Source organism: Salmo salar, chromosome ssa10, assembly GCF_905237065.1.
Source record: "Salmo salar chromosome ssa10, Ssal_v3.1, whole genome shotgun sequence".
In the NCBI taxonomy this organism is placed as follows: domain Eukaryota; kingdom Metazoa; phylum Chordata; class Actinopteri; order Salmoniformes; family Salmonidae; genus Salmo; species Salmo salar.
In genome coordinates, this window is record NC_059451.1 from 10,716,000 (window position 1) to 10,738,154 (window position 22,155).

Below are 22,155 nucleotides of genomic sequence, written 5' to 3' on the forward strand. Positions count from 1 at the left end.
TTTCTTTTTTCTCTGAGTTTGTTATAAACATTGTATAGATGGCGAAACAAGAGTTTGCTGCCACAAGTACTTCTCCACTCACCTCAGTGGTGCTTTAGTATTGTGTAAAGGCGATATTGGAGTGGAGCGACTTTTTGAACAGAAACGGAACACAGGAGCCTTCAAATACTTTATGCTACATTTCCAGGCCAGAAAAGGTTGCTTCCATGAATATGATATGCAACTTCTTATTAAAAAAAAGTACTCTGTGCAACATTTGATTTATTTGTTTAACAATACCAAAACAATCTCACAGAGACAAATACTTTGAATTACACAGAACGCAAATAAATACATATGAACATAGAAGAATTAAGGACATTACAATTGATTCAATCATTTACACCACTTCAATAGTGCAAAACTGCACTCATTGAGATTCTTGCATTGTGTCCATTTGAAGACGTGTGCTGTCTCCTGTTGGGGAAGTACAGTAACTGACAGTACTGCTTTATGGCATGTAGTTGAGCCCAACACCTGACTACAACTACCCAATCATTAGGACATAAGACGTCACTTCAACGCATTTCATGTCTCGTCAATAGAGAAAAAGTGTTTAAATTTAATGGATTTTTCTTTCTCATGTTTTTCAACCAATCATCCCATGTCACTAGATAAGTTCAAACAAATCAGAGAGACTGACATATTGCAAAGTTACAAAGTGATGCTCAATGAAAAGTAGAGAACATTATCGCGAAGGAAAAGCAGTGAACCTGAAACTGTGGCAGGTTGCCCCCACCCCTGAGAAGAACAAAAAGGTCTTAGCACCATCAAATACTAAAGAACAAAACACCTGCTTCCCCACCATCTGTCAAATGTGATGTCTTTGGATTGACAGGTTCCCAACTTTTAAAGTGCGCTTGCTCGCTCGCGAGCCATTCTTTTTGCTTTCTTTTTTACAAATTAAACATAAAAACAACCTACAGGTTTGCCAATACATCTTTTTGCCTGCATGTTTTTTTTGCATATTGAAATAATTCTCGACCACATTTATTTCCTTCGTTGGAAATAGGACCTCCGTAACATCGCTTAATTAAAGTGTGCATAATATATCAGTCAAGTATCTGATGTTCCAGACACATGCAATAATATACAATACATTATGGCTCTTCCTAATCTAAATAGCCATTGAACAGTCCTGAAACACCTGAACCTGTAGGAACAAGCATTTAGTCATTGACAGGCCTGTTGAGATCGGAGGTTTGATTCTTTGCTTTTACACAACATCAGTTCATTCTATACAGTACGGAAGTCATCAGATATTAATCTGAACAAGAATAGTATTGGTATATCAAAAACTACTTTGATGATCAAAGTAATAAAATAAAAAAAAGTAGAACATTTCTACTGCTACAAAAGCGACAACACTCAACCTGATCGTACTTTTTTTTGTGCATTGAAGATGCATACATCCAGTGAGACTGGAGGGAGTGGCCTCCAAAGCATTGATCATTAAAACTGGTTTAAATCATGCGAATGCCAGGCTAAATACTGCTGATCTTTAAAGAGAGGAGAGACCGTCAGGAGATAAGCGCAAAATGGCTGCTCGGCTGGCTGATCCGTGTAAGAGAAGATAACAATGAATTATCATTATGGCTGATTACCAGGAGAATCATTCAAGAGTACCTGCAGATGGCTTAGTAGTGAAAGATTAAATACAGATAGACTTAACACCGTGATGAAATGCTGAGATAGAGATGCATTTGATTCTATACGTCCTGTGTACTCATGCCAAAGACGTACACTCTGTGTATCTTTGGTTCTGCATAGCACTTGTACCTTACGGTAGGTGTTAAAAAAATTAATAATTTAAAAGCAAAATGTAGGACTACAGTCAATTCAGCTAGTCTGCACAGACCACATGCTCATGAAGAGAATACAGAATGGAAGCGCGCACACACACACACACACACGTTTCAGAGTTCTCTTGGAAATCAGAGAAATCGCTTCGTCAATATGATGTGAGAGCAGATAGTCAACTCTATCGCCTCTCTTCTTCAGTTTATTCTTAGTTTAAGAGTTGGCTTTGGTTCCAAGTCACACAGCTTCTCATTTGTGTGCATATGTGTTGGCTTGGCTCCGCTTGCTGTGAGTTGTGGCTGGCCTGGGTCTAGCTCTCTTAAATATAGCCCTTTGAGTTTACCCGTCTGTGTTTGAACTCATACAGGGAGGTGCTCCAAAAGTCCTATACGCAAGGGGACGACGGGCCAACTCTGGAACACTTTCAAAATTGCTCCTAGTTCTTCTAGGACGAGGACAGAAGAATATCTTCAACACGAGAGCTCCAGTTGGCGCTATATTGTCACGTCCTCCAAACATGAGTCATCAATCTCTCCTCTGGCCAATCACGGTTGTGTCTTTGTACCTAAGAAAAAGAAAGGAGGCCGTTGAGTATACTTGGAGAAAGGTTTGAACACACAATACACCGCATGTGATACAAAAAATATTTGGCTCCGCGTCAGCTGAGCTGCACCTCTTACGGGAATTTGAAAGTCACAGCTTTGAAAGGGAGGGAGAGGCAATTTGCATAACCACAAAATGTCAGTTACGATATCTTAAAATAATCAGAAGTCTCAGTTACGCCTGTATAGAACAGTCACACACAGATGAGGCATGTCTTCCAATGTGCAGAAGCCTGGTCCAAGATCTGTATATGGTTTAGCGGACTCCTCTCAATATAGCTGTCCTGCCATGGTCAAAGATATTCAGAGGGCTAAAGCCCATCAGGATCAGTTGGCAGGCAAAGAAAATAGTTGTTGTGCTTACATTCATACATAAAGGATGAGTTTAAATTAAGCAATTGTGGACAAGGCTTGCTTGAGACGTGACATGGTTGCTGGTTGTCCCACGTTTGTGACCTGTTATGTGGAGGTTGTATTATGGTTGCTGTGGGGGTTGTCATACCTGCTCTGTAGGGAGAATTCAGGGAGGGCGCCCAGAGAGGTCAACTGCTCCTCCAGAGCCACGATACGGAGGCCGATGTACCCCGATGATAGCAGCAGTAGTACCACCCTAAACACAAACAATGTTTAGTCACACCCTCATATGCGGCTTCAATTCAAACTCACGGTAAATACTGTCCAGCATCAACCAAAGTTAGCAACAGTCTGACGCAGGCACAGCATGCAACGCGGGTTTTGTTTTGTTTGAAAACATGGCGGAAGGCAGTGACAGTGCTCAGGAGATTTTTCAGTCTTCTAAGAGGACCAAATCTGAAGTGTGGTCGTATTTTGGGTTTTACAAGAGTGCCGAGGGAAACTTAATCAAAGATGGTCACCCTGTCTGCAGAACATGCAAAAATAAAAATCGCTGCCAAAGGGGGTAACACTTCAAATCTCTCGAGTCATCTTTGTGACCACCACCCACTACTTTATAGCGAATGCAAGGTAAGTTATCTTTTAGCTCAATGCATGATGTGGGGACTTCGTGATGGGGGAAAATGTCATTATCTATCCAACTTGCTAATAGCTGGGTCAATAATGTAAACTGAAGTTTTCAGTGTTACCTACTGTTGTAAAAACACTACACGTTGTTCTGCTGCTGTATGGGTCGTGTGTCTGCAGACTATTCACCCATTGCACATGATAACACGTTGTAGTTTAGTCACCCAACCAACATATTTTGTTCATTTAAAATCAGTCAGTCATGGACTTGGTTGTAAAAGTGTTCCAACAGGAGAAACACTATAGACTCCTATACAAGACTCCTGTATTTATGTCAATTGTTGGGCTCATTGCAATTACTATCACTGTCTTAAGACTTATTTGTATTTCTGTAAATTGTGCATGGGGTCATCGCATATACTCAAATGCAACACAGAAGATTGTGTGTGTAAGTGAATAATAATGTAACACCAATAATACATTTGCTATTCCCTCGTTTACAGAGTGGGCGTGCAGCAGGTAAACCTATTGATGCTACTGGTCCCTCATCATCTACAGTTGTGACAGACACTCAAGCGGCCTGCCTTTTAAACGCTTGCTCATGCACCCACATCCAAAAACGCGCAAGACCACTGCAGCCCTTTCATATTACATTGCAAAGGACATGATGCCATTTCAAATTGTTGAGAGGCCTGGCTTTCTGAGGCTGTAGTGAGGCACGGCAGTGAGTGCTGCTCATTTTATTTATTTGATTTGCTTACTTAAAAAGGGAAACTTTTACCTCATGGCGCCATCTTTAATGTTAATGCACACAAAAACATGCATAGTGCTGCTAATTTTACATTTGTTGGTTTTCAATATAAAACTTGGTGAAATGATTTCAATGTGTGTGTATCAGTACTTTTTGAACATTTCCAACACATTTTAACAATACCGTGATAAGAAATGTTCATACGGTTTCATCTCTACCTGCAGAGCATAAGCCTAGAAACGCGTTTTGTGAAATGACCCGTAAAAGTCTAAGCCGGGGGGATTCTACTAAGCTATATGGAATTGTTTTAAGATCATACCAAGGATCCTTTTGCCATTTGAGCTCAACATTTTAAGACCCCTTGAAGTATAATATAAATAAATATATACACACACATACATACACTTACAGTATTAGGTAGATGAAGAGGAGAGTGTTGAGGCTGCTGGCCTCTCTGTGGATGAGGAGGGAGCGGGCTTTCTCCGTCACACTCCACACCCACGAGCCACCTGACCAAGGAGAGAGAGAACGGCACGGGGTTAGCGCATGGATGTAATGGGCAGATTTATATGTATTTTCCATTGCCACATAAAATCAAGCAATCCCACATGACTGACTGTGAAACAACTTGCTTATCAGTGGCTCGCTGTGATAAAGCTTTTTGTACGGTCACGTGTATTTCTGTTTGAGTGAGAAAAGGAGACAACCAGACGCATAGGCCTACGTCGTGTGTGTTTACCTGAGACGTCAGGTACCGAGCCGTCACTCTGCTGCGTGTGCGCGCTCCTAGGGCTGGAGCTGCTCCCTTGAGGCACTAGGTCTGAAGAGTAGGAGAAAACACACACATTAGTCACTCTAAAAACATTACCTTGGACTTTGCATGTGGAGGCAGCACAGGAAAAAAAATGTATGAAATGTATGCATTCACTACTGTAAGTCGCTCTGGATAAGAGCGTCTGCTAAATGACTAAAATGTAAAAAAAATGTCAAATGTAAATGAGGTTAGGTACGTACACCGCAACAGATAACGGTCACATGTAGCCGACTAAAACTTTATTAGTCTACACATGGGGGTACTTTCAGGGGAGGTTGAACAACACACCATATTCCTTTAACCTAGACAATACACCATTCAAAAGGAGAGAACACTCGCATGTAGCCAACTGTAAAACTGTATCAGTCTACACATTAAGGACTACAGGAGAGGTTGAACATAGGGCTTAAGATTAAGCACGCTCAAAGGAAATTCTCCCTTGAAAGGGATTTTTTAATCTAGGACTAGGCTTACTCTGTGTCCAGGAAACCGGCCCCCAATAAAATACAATTTCATTTGTCACAAGTGAATACAACAGGTGTTGACTTTACAGTGAAATGCTGACTTACGAGCCCTTTCCCAACAACGCAGAGTTAAAAACTAGTCCAGAGTAGACCCTCCAGACTAAAGGCTGATCTTCTTCCAGACTAATATTCCAGTTAGGCTCACTCACCTATGTGTGGGTTGGGTGGGGGCGAGTCAAGGAATAGCTTGGGGTCTGACCCGTCCAGCTGGTCTAGACTGGACTGACTGGAGTTCTGGGGAGATGGAAAAAGACTGGGTTAAAAACCAGCTTCAAAATGGAGGGCAAAACATCTACAGTAGAATGAGGCAGTAACGTTAGGTTACGAAGGGCTGTTGTAGTATCTGCAGTATTTTTACTCAGGGATAAAAAAAAGAAATTGAACTTTAGGAAGACAAACACTAGTGATTCAAACTCACCACTAGCTTGCCCTGATCAAAGCTATTGTCCGTAGAAGATAATAAGGGGCTGCTGTTGGCACTTCCATCCTCCAGTCGAGAACAAACGGACTGCAGGAGCTTGTAGCATGCCTCTCGGTTCCGCAAAGACACAAACAGGTACTAAAAATGCACACAGGAGCGAGAGAGAGACATTTCAGCTCGGATGCCCTTTAGTCAAACTGTAACGTACAAGGTCGCAAACTTTTGCCTTCAAAAATTAGCCCAGTTATTGAACAGATTAAAGTTGTGTATATCAAAGGTCAATGGGTGTTATGTAACTCATCGGTTGCCCTCTATTGAAGATTGATAATACAACCACCAGTGTAGATCTTATCATTTGATTAAGGGATGGACTATGCAGTGTCAATGTGACAGGTGAGCAAGTGACCCCTGACCTTTTCCCCCTCGATGGTGCGGATAGACAGGGCGTTGGGCACCAGCAGGGCGGTGTTCTGCTTCTTCACAACGTGCACGCTGGTCACCGGGATAACCAACTACAGAAACACACAGAGGAGCAACAGACCTTCACATCACACTAATAAAAAGGCTTTTCAAACAATAATCAAGTCGGTAGATGTACCAAGTAAAATGCATATTAAGAAACTGTAGGGCTGGGTGGTATCCAGGTTTCTATACCATACCCCCCACAGGCCACGCGTTGCGGGGGTGACCCTAAAATATATATATATTTTTTTTTAAACACGATGTATTTCTAAAATGTACCGTATACGGGGTATCGCCCAAACCTAATAAACTGTGTGCTCAACTTAACACATAATTGGGAAAGAAAGCAAAGGTATAGGAATACATTTCTCCATTAGCTACGAATAGGACGGCCAAACCATTCATTCACAAGTTCAAACCACGTTTTCAACGGAAAAGCCTAGTCGCCAATCAAGGGTCAGGTTTGCTTACCTTGGTGTCCTTGAGCAACACGGAAGAGTGGAAGCACGCGTGGTGCTCGGTGACGTAGAGCCTGCCGTGGTAGGGCACCTCCTTCTGCAGGGCACAGATGTAGGCTGTGGAGAAAGGGAGGACATGAGAATGTTAGTTCTTAAGGCCTTGCAGCGTGATGACACAGCAAGCACAGGCTGTCGGTCTGACGGTGATGGCCGAAAAGGCTGCCAGATATGGTTTTGCGTCGCCGAACCATGCGATCGTTTTAAGGATTAGCTTAAAAATGTCACAGGTCAGGCATTTGTGATTTGACTGAGAAGCATGAATAGCTGTTTCCATGACATGAGTATTTCACCAATAATATTCCAAACGTCACTTACCATGTAGCAAGTCTTCACTCTCCGGAATGTCAGGAAACAGCTTGTGGAATGTTTTGTTGTGCTTTATAAAACTCTGTTGAACAGAAGAAAAAAAGGATGACTCAAATTGAAATGTGATGGTGGTTTGACTTTGAGCCAGTGGTGATATTCATATCCATATGAATGGTGTGTACTTAAGGCAGCCCTCTGAAAGCATTAGGCTACACGGCGTGTTTGGAAAGCAGTGCTTCATTATTTACGAAATATTCATAAAAAATGTAAATAATAATCAGAACGAGTGAACGTACACTTTGTGAACCACTGCCTTCAGTCTTCTCAAAACTTCTATCCACGTCGAACGTCTGAGACCTTTGGAAGATAAAGCATCAGCATGACGTTACGTGAATTGTGGGTTTAGCGAATTCTTGACAGATATTAACAGTCAAACACAGAAGCCTTTAGTGTGATACATTCACAAAGAGAAAACAAGCGTGTTTAAGCATTTATGGTAAATCTTGAAATCCATATGGCTGCGTTTACACAGGCAGCCCATTTCTGATATCCTTTTTCCAATAATTGGGCAAAATATCAGAATTGGGCTGCTTGTGTCAATGCAGCCTATGGTTGCACAGTGTGGTTACCTGACGGGGGCTTGTCTGGTGAGGTTTCTGTTCTGCTGGAGCTCCAGTTGGGCCTCCTCCAGACTGAGGGCTTTCCTGGCCTTCACCTTCTTGCTCTCCTTCTGCACCGATAGTCCCCCACTCTCCACTGGGTAGCTGGAAGAGAGAACAAGGGTTCATTGACAGGGCAAAACGGATCAAACAAAACACCCATCAATCTTACGCCACTGAAGTTTGAGGAGATAGAGACAACAAATGTTGTTTGGATTTATAGACTCGGCCAATGTCGAACCACGTATCGAATATGAATATTTCGTAAATAATGAAGCACTGCTTTGCAAACACGCCGTGTAGCCTAATGCTTTCAGAGAGCTGCCTTAAGTACACACCATTCATATGGATATGAATGTCACCACTGGCTCAAAGTCAAACCACCATCACATTTCAGCCCCTGTGATACAAGCAAAATTACAAAAGGAGTGAAAACCCATTATTTTGTCTTGCTGACACTTGTCATCGTGTATAATTATTGACTCTGTTTGTTTTATTCCATGTGTAACTCTGTTGTTGTTTGTGTCGCACTGCTTTGCTTTATCTTGGCCAGGTCGCAGTTGTAAATGAGAACTTGTTCTTAACTGCCCTACCTGGTTAAATAAAAGTGAAATAAATAAATACAAATAATGGATAGAGGTCTGGTCTAATAAGTGGAATAGAGTAGTATGTAAATGGTAGTTTGTGTGGACTCGCTGTAAACGGAGTGCATTTCCTCAACTCTTGACTAGGTTAACTGCAATAAAGGATCAATGAAAAATGGACAGTTGGAGGCCAAAGGCTTATCTTTATGACTCATGGAAAAGGTGACCATTTGAGTAATCTGCCTTATAGTAACTGTAAAAGAAACTGCGTCAACACATCCTGTGACAAGGCTGTAAACAGATAGTAAACCACTTGCTTTCTTGGCGATTAACTGACTTTTATCACATATACACTACATATACACTCATCACATATACACTACCATTCAAAAGTTTGGGGTGACTTAGAAATGTCCTTGTTTTTGAAAGAAAAGCACATTTTCTGTCCATTAAAATAACATCAAATTGATCAGAACTACAGTGTAGACATTGTTAATGTTGTAAATGACTATTGTAGCTGGAAACTGCATATTTTTAAGGGAATATCTACATAGGCGTACAGAGGCCCATTATCAGCAACCATCACACCTGTGTTCTAATGGATTAGCTAACACAACGTGCCAAGTTTATCATTTTAGAAGGCTAATTGATCATTAGAAAACCCTTTTGCAATTATGTTAGCACAGCTGAAAAAGGTTGTTCTGATTAAAGAAGCAATAAAACTTGCCTTCTTTAGACTAGTTGTGTATCTGGAGCATCAGCAGTTGTGTGTTCGATTACAGGCTCAGAATGGCCAGAAACAAAGAACTTTCTTCTGAAACTCGTCAGTCTATTCTTGTTCTGAGAAATAAAGGCTATTCCATGCGAGAAATTGCCAAGAAACTGACGTGTGTTCTACTCCCTTCACAGAACAACGTAAACAGTCTCTAACCAGAATTGAAAGTGTGGGAGTCCCCGTTGCACAACTGAGCAAGAGGAAAAGTACATTAGAGTGTCTAGTTTGAGAAACAGACGCCTCACAAGTCCACAACTGGCAGCTTAATTAAATAGTACCCGCAAAACACGGGGCTCAACGTCAACAGTGTAGAGGCGACTTCGGGATGCTGGCCTTCTAGGCACACACACACGATGAGCCTGCTATGGTGTAGATGAAAGCATGAAACATTCAAGCCCATTTCAAAACATACTAGCCCAAGTCAAATTCAATAATGGCAATTTCTAGGGTACAAAGTGTAAGACATCATTAGACCTAAGAAAACTTGATTTCCTGAGTAGATATTCCTTTCACAGGACAAAAACATGCAGCATAAAAGTGCAGAATGAATCTAAACTACAAAACACACTACACAACAGGACCGTCTCAAACCTAAGTATTTAGCCTATTTGCACAGCTGTTCAAAGAACTGGCCTGAAAAGCAATGGACAACCAACTAAGCACAAACTGCCGTCTAAAGTCTTACCCGTTCAGATGCTGTCTCCTTGATGACCGAAAACTCATACCTGTTCATAGCAAGACCTCCTTATCTGAATAAAAACACACTGTAGCAGCACTGACTTCAATCCATAATTTGCAGCCAGTCAAAACAAAACCCAACCCGAAAACTGTTGAACAAAGGCCTTCAAGTCTTAACCTGCTACTGCATAATGATGGGTGCTGAATGACTTCTGAACTAGTTCAACTCAGTATGGCCACATCCTTCCAGTGAAAGCTGATTTTTCTATTACCTAGAAGGAAGTGGCTTCGTGTTGAAATAGGCTGACGCGTCGTAGTGGGTGACGTAAGGGCACACGCCTTCTGCACTAACAGTCAGTGGAGCAATAAGCCTTTCCCGTATTTAAAAACATGTCCACAAGCTCAGAGTAGCTAGACTAGACTGAAATGAAAGATATGGATCCTTTACATATGATCTTAGCTTGAAGAAATAATTACATTACAGTGCAAAGAAAGTCTGAGAAGCCCAGGTGTGTGGTGATGCCAGAGAGCTGCTCAAACCCAGCCCATCGAGCGTTCTCTGACAGGGAGTGGAGGTTCAAACTTCCTATTCCCCCAAGGCTATGGATTCACAACAGTACAGAACACATGCTATGCCACTTGATGTGCAGCACAAGAATATACAAAATCAACACGTCATTGTTTGCTCAAGCTAGACTTTGGCTCAATCCCAACACCCACCCCAAACAAAGTGAAATGCAGACTTCCTATCAAGTGGTTATCAAAAGTCCCATAAAGCTCTGCGACCCAAGGCTCTAAAGTTGCTTCAGGAAGATGGCTGACAAATGTAAGTAATTATAGTTTCATAACAAATCATGTAAAAAAATTAAAGTAAAGTACAGTTCAGAGGAATATGTTAATTAACGTAAAGAAAAACACATACATGTCAAATTTCCCCCCCCCAAAATTATAATAAAAAATACATTGCAATTTAACTAGCTAGCCGACTAGCTAACATTAGCCAACTAGCTTGCTATATGGGCATTTGACATTTGTATGAATTGTAATTAGTCTGTTTTAGGGACTGCTGAGCAACCCAGCAAGTCATCTTGTGAAACCCAGTGGATGTAAATAATCTAACTAGCTAGCTAAAGGATTTAATGCAAATTGAATGTCCAATTATGTAAGCTTTCCTTGCTGTTCATTAAAAAAATATTTTAAACTCAATAACTAGTCATTGTTCCTTATTTGTAGTAATGTTAGAGATTGGCAAATATCTTCAATGCAGGTAACGTAGCAGTAGCTAACTATTTTCATGCTTATTGTGCTGAGGTTAAAAATACCTGTATGCTATGGCTGTGTAGCCAGCCGATCTGAGTATGGACACGAAAACATTTTGCATAAATATTAGCCTAGTTCAGAACAGGGGTTTTAAATTGTTCTAACTACAACGCTTCCACTGGTTATGACCGAGTGAAGGAAATGTGACTGTTACATGTCAAACAGCTATGGAATGAAAGTCCTGCTTCAGTACTACTCCACACTGAACCACAGCGAGAAGATGGGCACATTGTTGTTTTGCTGTTCTCATTTGTTGCGCATATAGTAAGTACGTATTTGTTCCATGAGAAATAAGTAAAGCCATTATTGCCACCACTACAGGCATTGTGAAAAACAAGGCTCGTCCTCCTTCAATTGTGGTATTCGTTTTTCCCATTAAGCCTAATTTTGCTCTCCCTACCACTAATTGTTCCGTTTAAGTGCCACTCCCCCACCGAGGGACACTCGAAGGGGGGGGGGTTGGAATTCCATCAGAAGTACAGGCTCATGGTGAACAACTATAGTCAAGGTTTCCCCTAGTTAGTCCACTGTTCTATTTGAGACAAGGGCAACTGCTGCGTCGCTCTTTAAAAAGACACTGGGATCCATTGCCCCTGGCAACAAAGGCAGGGCCACCCCCTTGACAGACACACACTTCAAAAATCTAAGCAAATTTGATTTGTCACATGCGCCGAATACAACAGATGTAGACCTTACAGTGAAATGCTTACTTACAAGCCCTTAGCCAACAATGCAGTTAAGAAAAATGTAATGTTAAGTAGAAAAATAGATGAGTTAAAAATAAAAAAATTAAAAAGGGGGGGGAAAAAAGTTACAAATAATTAAAGAGCAGCAGTAAAATAACAAATGGCGAGGCTATATACGGGGGGTACCGGTACAGAGTCAATGTGCGGAGGCACCGGTTAGTCGAGGTAATATGTACATGTAGGTAGGGGTAAAGTGACTATGCATGATGTACAGAACAGCCGCAGCATAAGAGGGGTAGCCATTTGATTCGAAGGTTCTATTTTTTGCCAATATGGTAATGAATACACAAGCAACATTTCAAACTGGGATATGTTTTACGTTACACCAGCAAGTATAACTATTTGCCAGAGATATTTTTTCAATATTTAATTATATCACATTGAGATGTGGGAAGCTATAAAGGCTAGCTAGCTTGCTATGTTTTAGGCTAGCAAGGGAAGGTGACTCTTGTTTTCACAAAATTAAAGACACAAAAGACTTTGCCATCACCCCCTTGTGAATGGGAGTGAGACCAGCGAGGACATCATGTTACCAAAAGGTGTCTGGTACTCCAAAAATCCCACTCCACCCACGTGCACGCAGCTAATTGTCAACATGCTGCTGTACGAAGTTCCAATTACACCATAGCCCTTTCAAAAACCATTAGGCTTAGGATATGTCAGATAGGCCAAGTCTCTCCAGAAATAAGGCATGGTCTAAAACATCAGTCAAGGACGATTGAGAAATTTAAGTGAAGTTGACTGGATAACTACTTGCATCACTCAAGCTGTGCAAGTTACTTCACTGGCTGCCATTATCTCACTTCGGTTGGCAAAACCTTCAAATAATAAAACATTTTACAGTTTCAGGAGGCCAGGTTAAAAACGGTTTATTGTTTCTCTTTAGGCTACCGCGTGTCTGGGTATGGAGCATGTTACATACAGGCATTAAAAGTGAGAACATACATTCCAACCTTTCAGTGAGTCGGGAATGAGAAGGTAACCTAGTTGACTGAGGGCTAACTTGTAAGGCATACACGTTGGGGGAGTGGGTAATCCAGCTTGTAAACAAGGCCCCCCAGGTACAGATTCTGTACCAGTAAACAGGCCTATTAGTGTGGAGGGTTAGGTGATACATGTCCCAGTCATACTCACATGACTAAGCCTGTGTGGGGGAGGGGCTGATATAGGAGTATAGAACAATGAAAGCAGGGTAATGGGAGCTCTTTTGAAAGCCCTGTGAAATTCCATTCCTTCCTTTACATGTTAGTCTGCAGACCATTAGGCCTGGGAATACTTTGAGGAAAACTAACCTACAGTGCGTATTTATAGACAGATCGATAGCCTGACCAAGTGTGTTAATGTAAACAGTTGTCTGCATCTGACCAGATCTTAATCTAGATTGAATTTACATTCCTTTCATAATACGCCTGGCATTGGGTTCCACCTCAAGGAGGCATGTTTTTGACAGTTAGATGATGCCATTGTGCTTGTCTTTAATGAAGAGAATGAGAATCTGATAGAACAGGCCCCATCTGTGCGTTACAGAAGAGAAGACGCATGGGACGGAATGTGTATGCTGATGGTAGAGCTCGCAGGCCCTGCCACATAGCACACGAATATGCACACATTTTACAGTGTGAGCTTTTTGAGCATCGCTTGGCAACCAGTCATACAGTACTGCAGGCTATCAGTTTCAGTTTACTCCCTGTCTGCCAGGTAGAGACTTTGCATGGACTCCCAAGTGGCGCAGCGGTCTAACACGGAACCCAAACCGGCTGCGCGCGTGCGCCATCGTGCATAAATGTATTTTGTCCCCCCACCAAATACAATCACAACACCCAGGTTAAAATATCAAAACAAACTCAACCAATTATATGAATTTGAGGACCGGTCGCAAAGCATTAAACATGTATGGCAATTTAGCTAGCTAGCTTGCTAGCTAATTTGTCCTATTTAGCTAGCTTGCGGTTGCTAGCTAATTTGTCCTGGGATAAACAGTGAGTTGTTATTTTACCTGAAATGCACAAGGTCCTCTACTCCGCCAATTAATCCACACATAAAACGGTAAACCGAATCGTTTCTAGTCATCTCTCCTCCTTCCAGGCCTTGTCCTTCTCTTGACTTTATATTGCGATTGGCAACTTTCATAATTTAACCTGTTGGGGATAGGGGGCAGTATTTACACGGCCGGATAAAAAAACGTACCCGATTTAATCTGGTTACTACTCCTGCCCAGTAACTAGAATATGCATATAATTGTTTGATTTGGATAGAAAACACCCTAAAGTTTCTAAAACTGTTTGAATGGTGTCTGTGAGTATAACAGAACTCATTTGGCAGGCCAAAACCTGAGAAGATTCCAAACAGGAAGCGCCCTCTCTGACCATTTCTTGGCCTTCTTTGACATCTCTATCCTAAACAAAGGATCTCTGCTGTAACGTGACATTTTCTAACGCTCCCATAGGCTCTCAGAAGGCGCCAGAACGTTGAATGATGACTTTGCAGGCCATTGCTGAAAAACAGTAGCGCATTTGGTAAGTGGTCGATCTGAGAACAATGAGACTGGTGCACGCGTGCACGAGACGACTCCATGTTTACATTTTCAGTCTTTGAACGAAAACAACGACTCCCGGTCGGAATATTATCGCTTTTGTTACGAGAAAAATCACATAAAAATTGATTTTAAACAGCGTTTGACATGCTTCGAAGTACGGTAATGGAATATTTTGACATTTTTTGTCACGAAACGCGGAACCAAACCAATATTTGTTATTGAAGTAGAAGTCCTGGGAGTGCATTCTGACGAAGAACAGCAAAGGTAATCCAATATTTCTTATAGTAAATCTGAGTTTGGTGAGTACCAAACTTGGTGGGTGTCAAAATAGCTAGCCTGTGATGGCCGGGCTATCTACTCAGAATATTGCAAAATGTGCTTTCACCGAAAAGCTATTTTAAAATCGGACACCGCGATTGCATAAAGGAGTTCTATATCTATAATTCTTTAAATAATTGTTATGTTTTTTGTGAATGTTTATCGTGAGTAATTTAGTAAATTAACCGGAAGTGTTCGGTGGGAATGCTAGTCACATGTTAGTCACATGCTAATGTAAAAAGCTGGTTTTTGATATAAATATGAACTTGATTGAACAAAACATGCATGTATTGTATAACATAATGTCCTAGGAGTGTCATCTGATGAAGATCATCAAAGGTTAGTGCTGCATTTAGCTGTGGTTTTGGTTTTTGTGACATTATATGCTAGCTTGAAAAATGGGTGTCTGATTATTTCTGGCTGGGTACTCTGCTGACATAATATAATGTTTTGCTTTCGTTGTAAAGCCTTTTTGAAATAGGACAGTGTGGTTAGATTAACGAGAGTCTTGTCTTTAAAATGGTGTAAAATAGTCATATGTTTGAGAAATTGAAGTAATAGCATTTCTAAGGTATTTGAATATCGCGCCACGGGATTCCACTGGCTGTTGACTAGGGTGAGACGCAAACGTCCCAAATAGCCCATAGAGGTTAAGTGCATTACCGCCACTGACCTCTTTAGTCTTTTAGTCACCCACGTGGGTATAACCAATGTGGAGATGGCACACGGTGTAGGCCGTCATTGTAAATATGAATTTGTTCTTAACCGACTTGCCTAGTTAAATAAAGGTTAAATGAAAAATTAAATCCATCAGGAAAGAATTCTGGACCATCTCACTGAGTCCACTGTACATGTTACATGGGGCTAGTGAGGCCCAAAATCACATTTTTCTAATGGAACTGCACATGAAACGCATGGGAATAACTCAAATTCAAGCAACCTGCATGCAACCAATTTGTCGCATGCTAGAAGTTGTTTAAGGGCAATTGTAGTCTACTGATGTAATTCACATTGTTATATGACATTGTTCAAGGCCAATTGCCATTGAGGTCTGTGCCAGTACAGATTACATTGTCACCTTCTAGCTAACACCGTCAGCTGATATTAAATCAGCTGGAATGTATTATATAGACATGTGAATATCTGACAATCATGTCAACTCTAAGCAATAGGCCTACAACTTTCTATACTATGGGAATGTTCCTCTCCATTGAAAGGGCTCGAGTTAACACTTGTCCCATCATTTGTACAAACTCGTATTACTGGAACAAGGTCCGGACCCTTTGTGGCAGTCTCCCCACCTAGACAAACAAGGAAGTCAGTGCTCCCAACTATTTTTATTATCTCCTATATCTGCTGGCAGAGCAGAGGCCTTGAACTTTGGCCCACTTCCTACGTGCTGGGAAAAGTATCAGTTTCTTTTCACCCAACTCAGCTAGCCCAGCACTAGACAGATTGAAAAGAAAACAAGACCGGAACAATACCAGCACATCCATAACATAAGCCTATACAATCTCTTAGGTTGTAAAACGATAGAGTATATCACATCACTAAATGGTGATGGTCTAGTAAATTGTCATGTTAATCTGTTCTGACCACAATGTACTGTCTATGAGCACTAGTCCACTGAACCAGTGATACCCTCAAGTGGTGGTGAACCTGATAATCGTAGGCTAATAGATTGCCCATTTGATAAGCCTCGTGGTCATGAGGACGTGATCTATAGATGGTCCCACTGACTCCCTCTGGTAATGGGGTTAGACAGAGACCTTGATGACTAATCCTGATGGGAGTCAATAGCAGGCTAGAAATCAGCAGTCGATACATTGAGGACATCTGTTGACGTCATACTCACAAATGATTCAGTATTGACATTCACTTCGGCTTAAACCCTAATCACTAGAAAATAGGCACTGAATAGGCTGTGGACAGGTGAAGAGAAAAAGCAGTGGAAAGCCACGCTTGCCCTACCTCGCCTCATCCCCTGCCCGAGGAGGGTCCGCAGGATCCTGGTTGTCCCACTGGCTCTTTCCCCTCTCCATGACCAGCCAAGCTTGTGCTAACCCGCTTCTTCAGTTGCTACAGAGCGCGCCGGTCCGAACACAAGCAGCGTTTGTGAAAAATAAAGAGTGAGCTTTTTTGCCCTCTGCTCTGGACCCGGGAGCAATGGCAAGCAGTCAAAAGGGTGTAAAGGTCTCTCTAGCTTTTATTGATGCATTTCAAAACGTGGAAGGGTTAGAAGAGCAGCAGCACACAGACAGAGTGGGTTTGAAGAAAAAAACTAAACAAAAACTAGATGGCTGGCTGGGTTCCAAGCGGCACTGTCCCTCACGCTGCGTCATCCTCCGATATTCGGTCAACTGGCATTAGCTTGGAAACAGCTGACAGTGGGAAGGGAACAGTGGGAGGTGGGGGAATAACACCAGCCTCTCTTCTCAACACAGCATGAAATGGCTTCAAATGACACTGTCAGCTGAATGGCAGTCGACTTCAGAATGCCTGAAGGAAAATGGCTACAAAGCAACTAGTACAATGAGCATGTTAATGGTTGGCTTGTCCTCTTTGTGGAGGTCCCACACAGAACCAAAATACACATGGACAATGGCGCCTGTTAAAAATGACACCTTTCAGGGTCAGGAGGTCAAATTAACCCCATAGGTTCATCCAATTTCAGTGCAAGGTGAATAGGTTAAATGCACTGTGTTTTATGAGACACAATTAGGGTCGTAAAGTGTGTGTGTGTGGGGGGGGGGGACGAGACGACATTGTCATTGCCCAAATGGCAATGAGGACACAAGGAGAGGTAGTTACTTCGGACTATTGAGAGATGAGTGGGGCTGTGGACCGTGGCTATGACTCAATCTCATCCTCCCACGCCGATGCTTAACAGTCAGTCTGATCCACGGTTCAGCATGCCAGATTCCACAGCATAAACCCTTATGCAAATGGTCAGCAGTCTTAAATTAACTCCTTATATAAATCCACATAAGACACCTATAAACACAGGAGGTTACCAAACCGGGCTATGAAAGTGTCAAATGCAAAAGGGTCACTTTTTTTTAGCGTGTGTGGTTTACATTTCTTCAGGGTAATTACATAGGCTAAATAACATTGGCATGATCAAGAGAGTCATCAAGACTTGGTGGTAGTGTGCAACAAAGACACAGATTTGCTAATCAGCTGATGAGGTCTTCCACATTATCAGGCCCGTTTGCTGACCATGTCAATTCAATGACATTTGATATTGAAATCACTTCACTTGCATGGCAAAAGGTGGATTGTTCGCATTGGCAACTAGATAACGACTAAAATATAGCTTAAGACATCCAGTCAACTTTGTACTGTAATGCCGCCAAGTAGGCAAGAGGTCGCTACCAGCCACTACTCTGCTGAAAAACCACAGTCCATGACGTCATGTCTGCACGCACTATTCTACCTGTGCACACATTGTATTAGCTTGAACCAACAATAACTCCCTATCCACTTGACGTCTCCCTTTATCCGCTTCAGGTTTAATAAAAATCACCGGATAACATTTATAGCGACTGCTATGGTCACATGGGGGGTGCAAGGGCTTATCGCGAAAAGCTTTTACTATTGCCATTCCTGAAAGAATCCCGACACCTAAAATACACTTCCTAGTATCAAACGAAACACCCAGACTTCTGATAAGAGGCTGTCGTTGAGATGAGCATAACAGTTTGTACAGACGATGTGCGGCTGGGCACAGAGTTACGGAACTGGTAGCACACTGTACCCACATTGAGCGGGTGTACAATATCTCAAGTCTGCAAAAGCAGCTGCATTGCATAAGCTAAAGGGCATTAATATGAGTGGACTAGATACCCCCATTCTATGGTAAACAGAGTGCAGTGGTGGGGAAAGGGGGTGACCCACTGGTCAGTTCTTGTGTTCCCAACATGGCATTTCAGAGCACCCGGCTGAGAAATGGATCTTACAGCTCAAGGCAGTAAAAAAAAAGCGTGTGCTCCTGGACATGACATTCTTCAGTCGTGGGTCTGTCATGCAAATTTCTGTTAATTCATATTATTCTAGGCACATGGCTCTGTAGATAATGTGTGCATCTGCCCTATAACTTCTACCTCAATGTTCTAACTTTTACATTTGTTATATTTACATGCAAAGACTGGCTTAATTGTTATGGGCCATGACAAATACATCAGTTCAATGAGGAGTATATTGTCCGGTTATGAACAGCATGAATGCACCATCTAGTGGACAACAGAAAAAGTTGTACAGCCCAGTCAGTCATGTGAACTGCAGATTTTCTATCGTCCAATCATGTTGAGTTTAGTCATATGCAAAGATCAGATGACAACGGCTGGGCTTTTCTGAGCTTCCTAAAAGAAAGACTTTTCAGTGCTCAGATTAAAAACAAGGGAAAATACAGACTCCAAAGCTTTCACACATAGCCAAACCATACGTTAATATTTTGTACAGGGATTTTTCTGCCATATGAAATCCTAAAGAGGGATTTTTTTTTTTTTAATTAACTTCAGGGGTGGAAAAAGTGTAAATTTAACCACTAAAATCAGATATAAATGTAGAAGACAAATGGACATATATCCTTTCAGAACTAACAATCACCTAAATAAATGCTAGTGTCAGGGAAAACTGAACATTAAAAAAAATGCTTTAGCAGTATTTTATTGTTTGAGCAAAACAACAGCATTAGCCATGGCACAATTCAGAGAATTGCAGGAGATTTGCTTAAAAAACACCAACAATTTCTCTCAGCTCCATAGAAAATGTGTAGAATTGCAGGAAAGTGGCTTAAATGCTAAATGTCTCTACACTGCCAAGAGAGGGGCCTCAAATTCAGCCAGGCTGACAGCGAACACCACCCAAGTCGCCTTTTGATCCAGAAAAAAACCTATTGTACAAAAAAACTCCAAGGCTAACAGTAGAATAAAAAAAAAATGAATCCAATATAGCAACACAAGTGAACATCCCAGTAACAATTCAAGTGAATATGCCAAATCAACTATAAATCCCAGCAATTGGCTAGAACAAAACAAAGTCAGACACTCCAAGTGATTTGGCCTGTGAGGGAGTCGCTTTGCTCTGCAGCAGAGTGGTCAAGCAAGACAAGTCACCAGAGACTGGGGCCAAACAACATGCGGCTTGTGGCGTGCCGCCAGGCCCAGGGCTTGCAGAACAGTGTGCGTTTGTGAGAGTCATGTGGCCCATGCATGCAGGGCTCTCGCCACTTCCTCCATGTTCAGCTGACCGAGACAGAAGGCCTTTCTTCCACTGTAGCCTCAGGATAGTTCAACAGTAGGAAGTTCAACAGTAGGAAATTCAACAGCAGGAAATTCCCACCACCAGGCAGGAAATTCCCACCTGGCTCTCACATGTTGAATTAATTCACCAAGTACATGTTTATATCCCCAAAAATGGTTAGCCCTAGCCTTAAATCTAGATATGATTTCTCACAGCAAAAAGAGTGCAAGCTGATTTGAGTTTATGGTTTCATGTAAATAGACAACATTCTGGGTAAGCCAGTGTCTACCTTAACGTTCAGATGGTACTGTACAGATTAGTCACGTGAACAACAGTGTTTAAAGACTTGTGTATAGTTTGGAGAGACAGCTAGAACTATGAGGAATTCACCGGTCCTCTGTGAAGTGAAAAGGCTCCCGGGTGAAAAAGAAAAGAACATTTCTTGACTTTGTGAACGAAGTCTGGGAGAGTGCTCATTGCACCGTGCTGGGAGGCGACACGCATGCCCTTTTAACCATAACCCTGACTTGACCATAACCCCAGGTTTAACTAGAAACCCCACTCAAGCCTGCAGATCTGGTTTTCTCCCTTTCATTTAAAAGTTAGGCCTACTCCCCTTAGCCTGCAAAACAGCTGGTAATTTAGGCCTTTCTTGGCCACTGGTTGTGCACTCCTTCCGGCACTGCAGCCCCTCCCTGTCTATTCCTAGCTTCAATGTAGTACTACTAGACTTACAAAACTCAGTCAGTACATGTTATCACTGTACATTAACAACCTGAGAGACGACCCCCAATGAATGTCACTTTCACATACCATAGCTCACTAAGAGCGGAGGAGATAACGGCGAAGGGCTCATGGGGGGGGGGCTGGTGTAGCACGGTTCCTATTGGACGGGGCTTAAACGGTGATATGTTACAGCCTTTATATAAACGATAGAGACCACATGTGGGTGACCCACGGAGACTAAATATAGAGTTCTCAAAGAAAACGTGTCCCCAGTATGTCTCCCTTACGTGTCCCCGACATGTCTCCTCTGCTGTAACACCGGTCCCTGCTGTCTGTGATTATTCTCAGAGCAGGATCATCCCTGCCTTTAGGAGGATAAATAAATAGTAGTCTCCTTCTGACCCACATAGAGGAGCAGGAGGACAATGAGGTAACGCGTTTTCATCTGCGAGAGGCAATGATGAGATTAAGAACTGTCCAGAAGAATCCAAGCATTGGAACATGCAATAACTGAGTTTCCCTACAGCTCACCACACACCGCTTTCAGCTAACATGGTGGTGTAAAGCCAATATTCTGGACCTGTTTTGAATGTAAAGAAAACACCTTTCCTTGACTGTAGGCCTGTGTATACAAAAACATTGCCTGGATGTTTACCTAGCTGTTTTCCTTCTCATAATTGACACATATTTCACCTCTCCCTGTGAAACGAATTGCTGATCTGTTGTACTCTGTATCATGACATCCTCTAGCTGTAGTCCAGGAATACACTTGAGTCTACATTGCGACCTAATTAAAGTGTAACTCCCAAAACTAGCTAGCTAATTTTATCGGAAGTTCTATGCAATAAAATACATTGTTTAAATTGCCTAAGGTCCAGCTGTTTGCACAATTATGTTCCTATTTGAGACACTTCTACTTGCTGACAAGCATTTGAGACAGTAGATAAATATTATTACCATTTAAAATGTGTTCAATAACTTACAGCTTTCACTAGATTCAGGATGTCACCTAAGAGGCAGCTAGCTAAATATACAGAACAAAAATATAGAACGCAACATGTAAAGCATTGGTCCCATGTTTCATGAGCTGAAATAAAAGATAACAGAAATATTCCATCCGCACAAAATGAGTATGTCTCAAATTTGTTTACATCTATTAGTGAGCATTTCTCCTTTGGCAAGATAAACCATACCCCTGTGTAGCATATCAAGAAGCTGATTAAACAGCATGATCATTACACAGGTGCACCTTGTACTGTGGACAATAAAAGGCCACTCTAAAATGTGCAGTTTTGTCACAACAATGCCACAGTTCTCAAGTTTTGATGGAGCGTGCAATTGGCATGCTGAC

The 22,155-nt window shown here is 41.9% G+C and overlaps 1 protein-coding gene and 1 long non-coding RNA gene across 3 annotated transcripts; one reads left to right on the top strand and one right to left on the bottom strand.

The window, feature by feature from the left end:
- Nucleotides 1-244: 244 nt before the first annotated feature.
- On the bottom strand, nucleotides 245-17,213 carry LOC106613502 (GRAM domain-containing protein 2B). 2 transcript variants are annotated; one of them, XM_014215801.2, is made up of 12 exons: nucleotides 16,806-17,213; nucleotides 7,848-7,982; nucleotides 7,515-7,575; nucleotides 7,228-7,300; nucleotides 6,866-6,969; nucleotides 6,346-6,444; nucleotides 5,930-6,070; nucleotides 5,661-5,745; nucleotides 4,913-4,993; nucleotides 4,583-4,682; nucleotides 2,944-3,051; nucleotides 245-2,404 (listed from the first exon to the last, which is right to left on the bottom strand). In XM_014215801.2, exons 1-12 carry the CDS (start codon nucleotides 16,874-16,876, stop codon nucleotides 2,365-2,367), a joined length of 1,098 nt encoding a protein of 365 aa, XP_014071276.1. In that variant the 5' UTR covers nucleotides 16,877-17,213; the 3' UTR covers nucleotides 245-2,364. The 2 variants fall into 2 exon arrangements, with proteins under 2 accessions (XP_014071276.1, XP_014071277.1); XM_014215802.2 differs by lacking the exon at nucleotides 16,806-17,213 and adding an exon at nucleotides 9,922-10,194.
- LOC106613503 (uncharacterized) lies at nucleotides 3,103-4,300 on the top strand. The gene is made up of 2 exons (XR_001330492.2): nucleotides 3,103-3,425; nucleotides 3,926-4,300. It is a non-coding gene; the product is annotated as an uncharacterized lncRNA (long non-coding RNA).
- Nucleotides 17,214-22,155: the final 4,942 nt, after the last annotated feature.

Excerpts from the sequence above, each read along its gene's own strand:
- LOC106613502 (XM_014215801.2), bottom strand. The coding sequence starts at position 16,876 with ATGGAGAGGGGAAAGAGCCAGTGGGACAACCAGGATCCTGCGGACCCT. Across the intron at positions 4,994-5,660 it reads CCCACCCAACCCACACATAG|ACCTAGTGCCTCAAGGGAGC; the intron begins GTGAGTGAGCCT and ends CCTACTCTTCAG. Across the intron at positions 2,405-2,943 it reads GAATTCTCCCTACAGAGCAG|GTACAAAGACACAACCGTGA; the intron begins GTATGACAACCC and ends TCTTTTTCTTAG.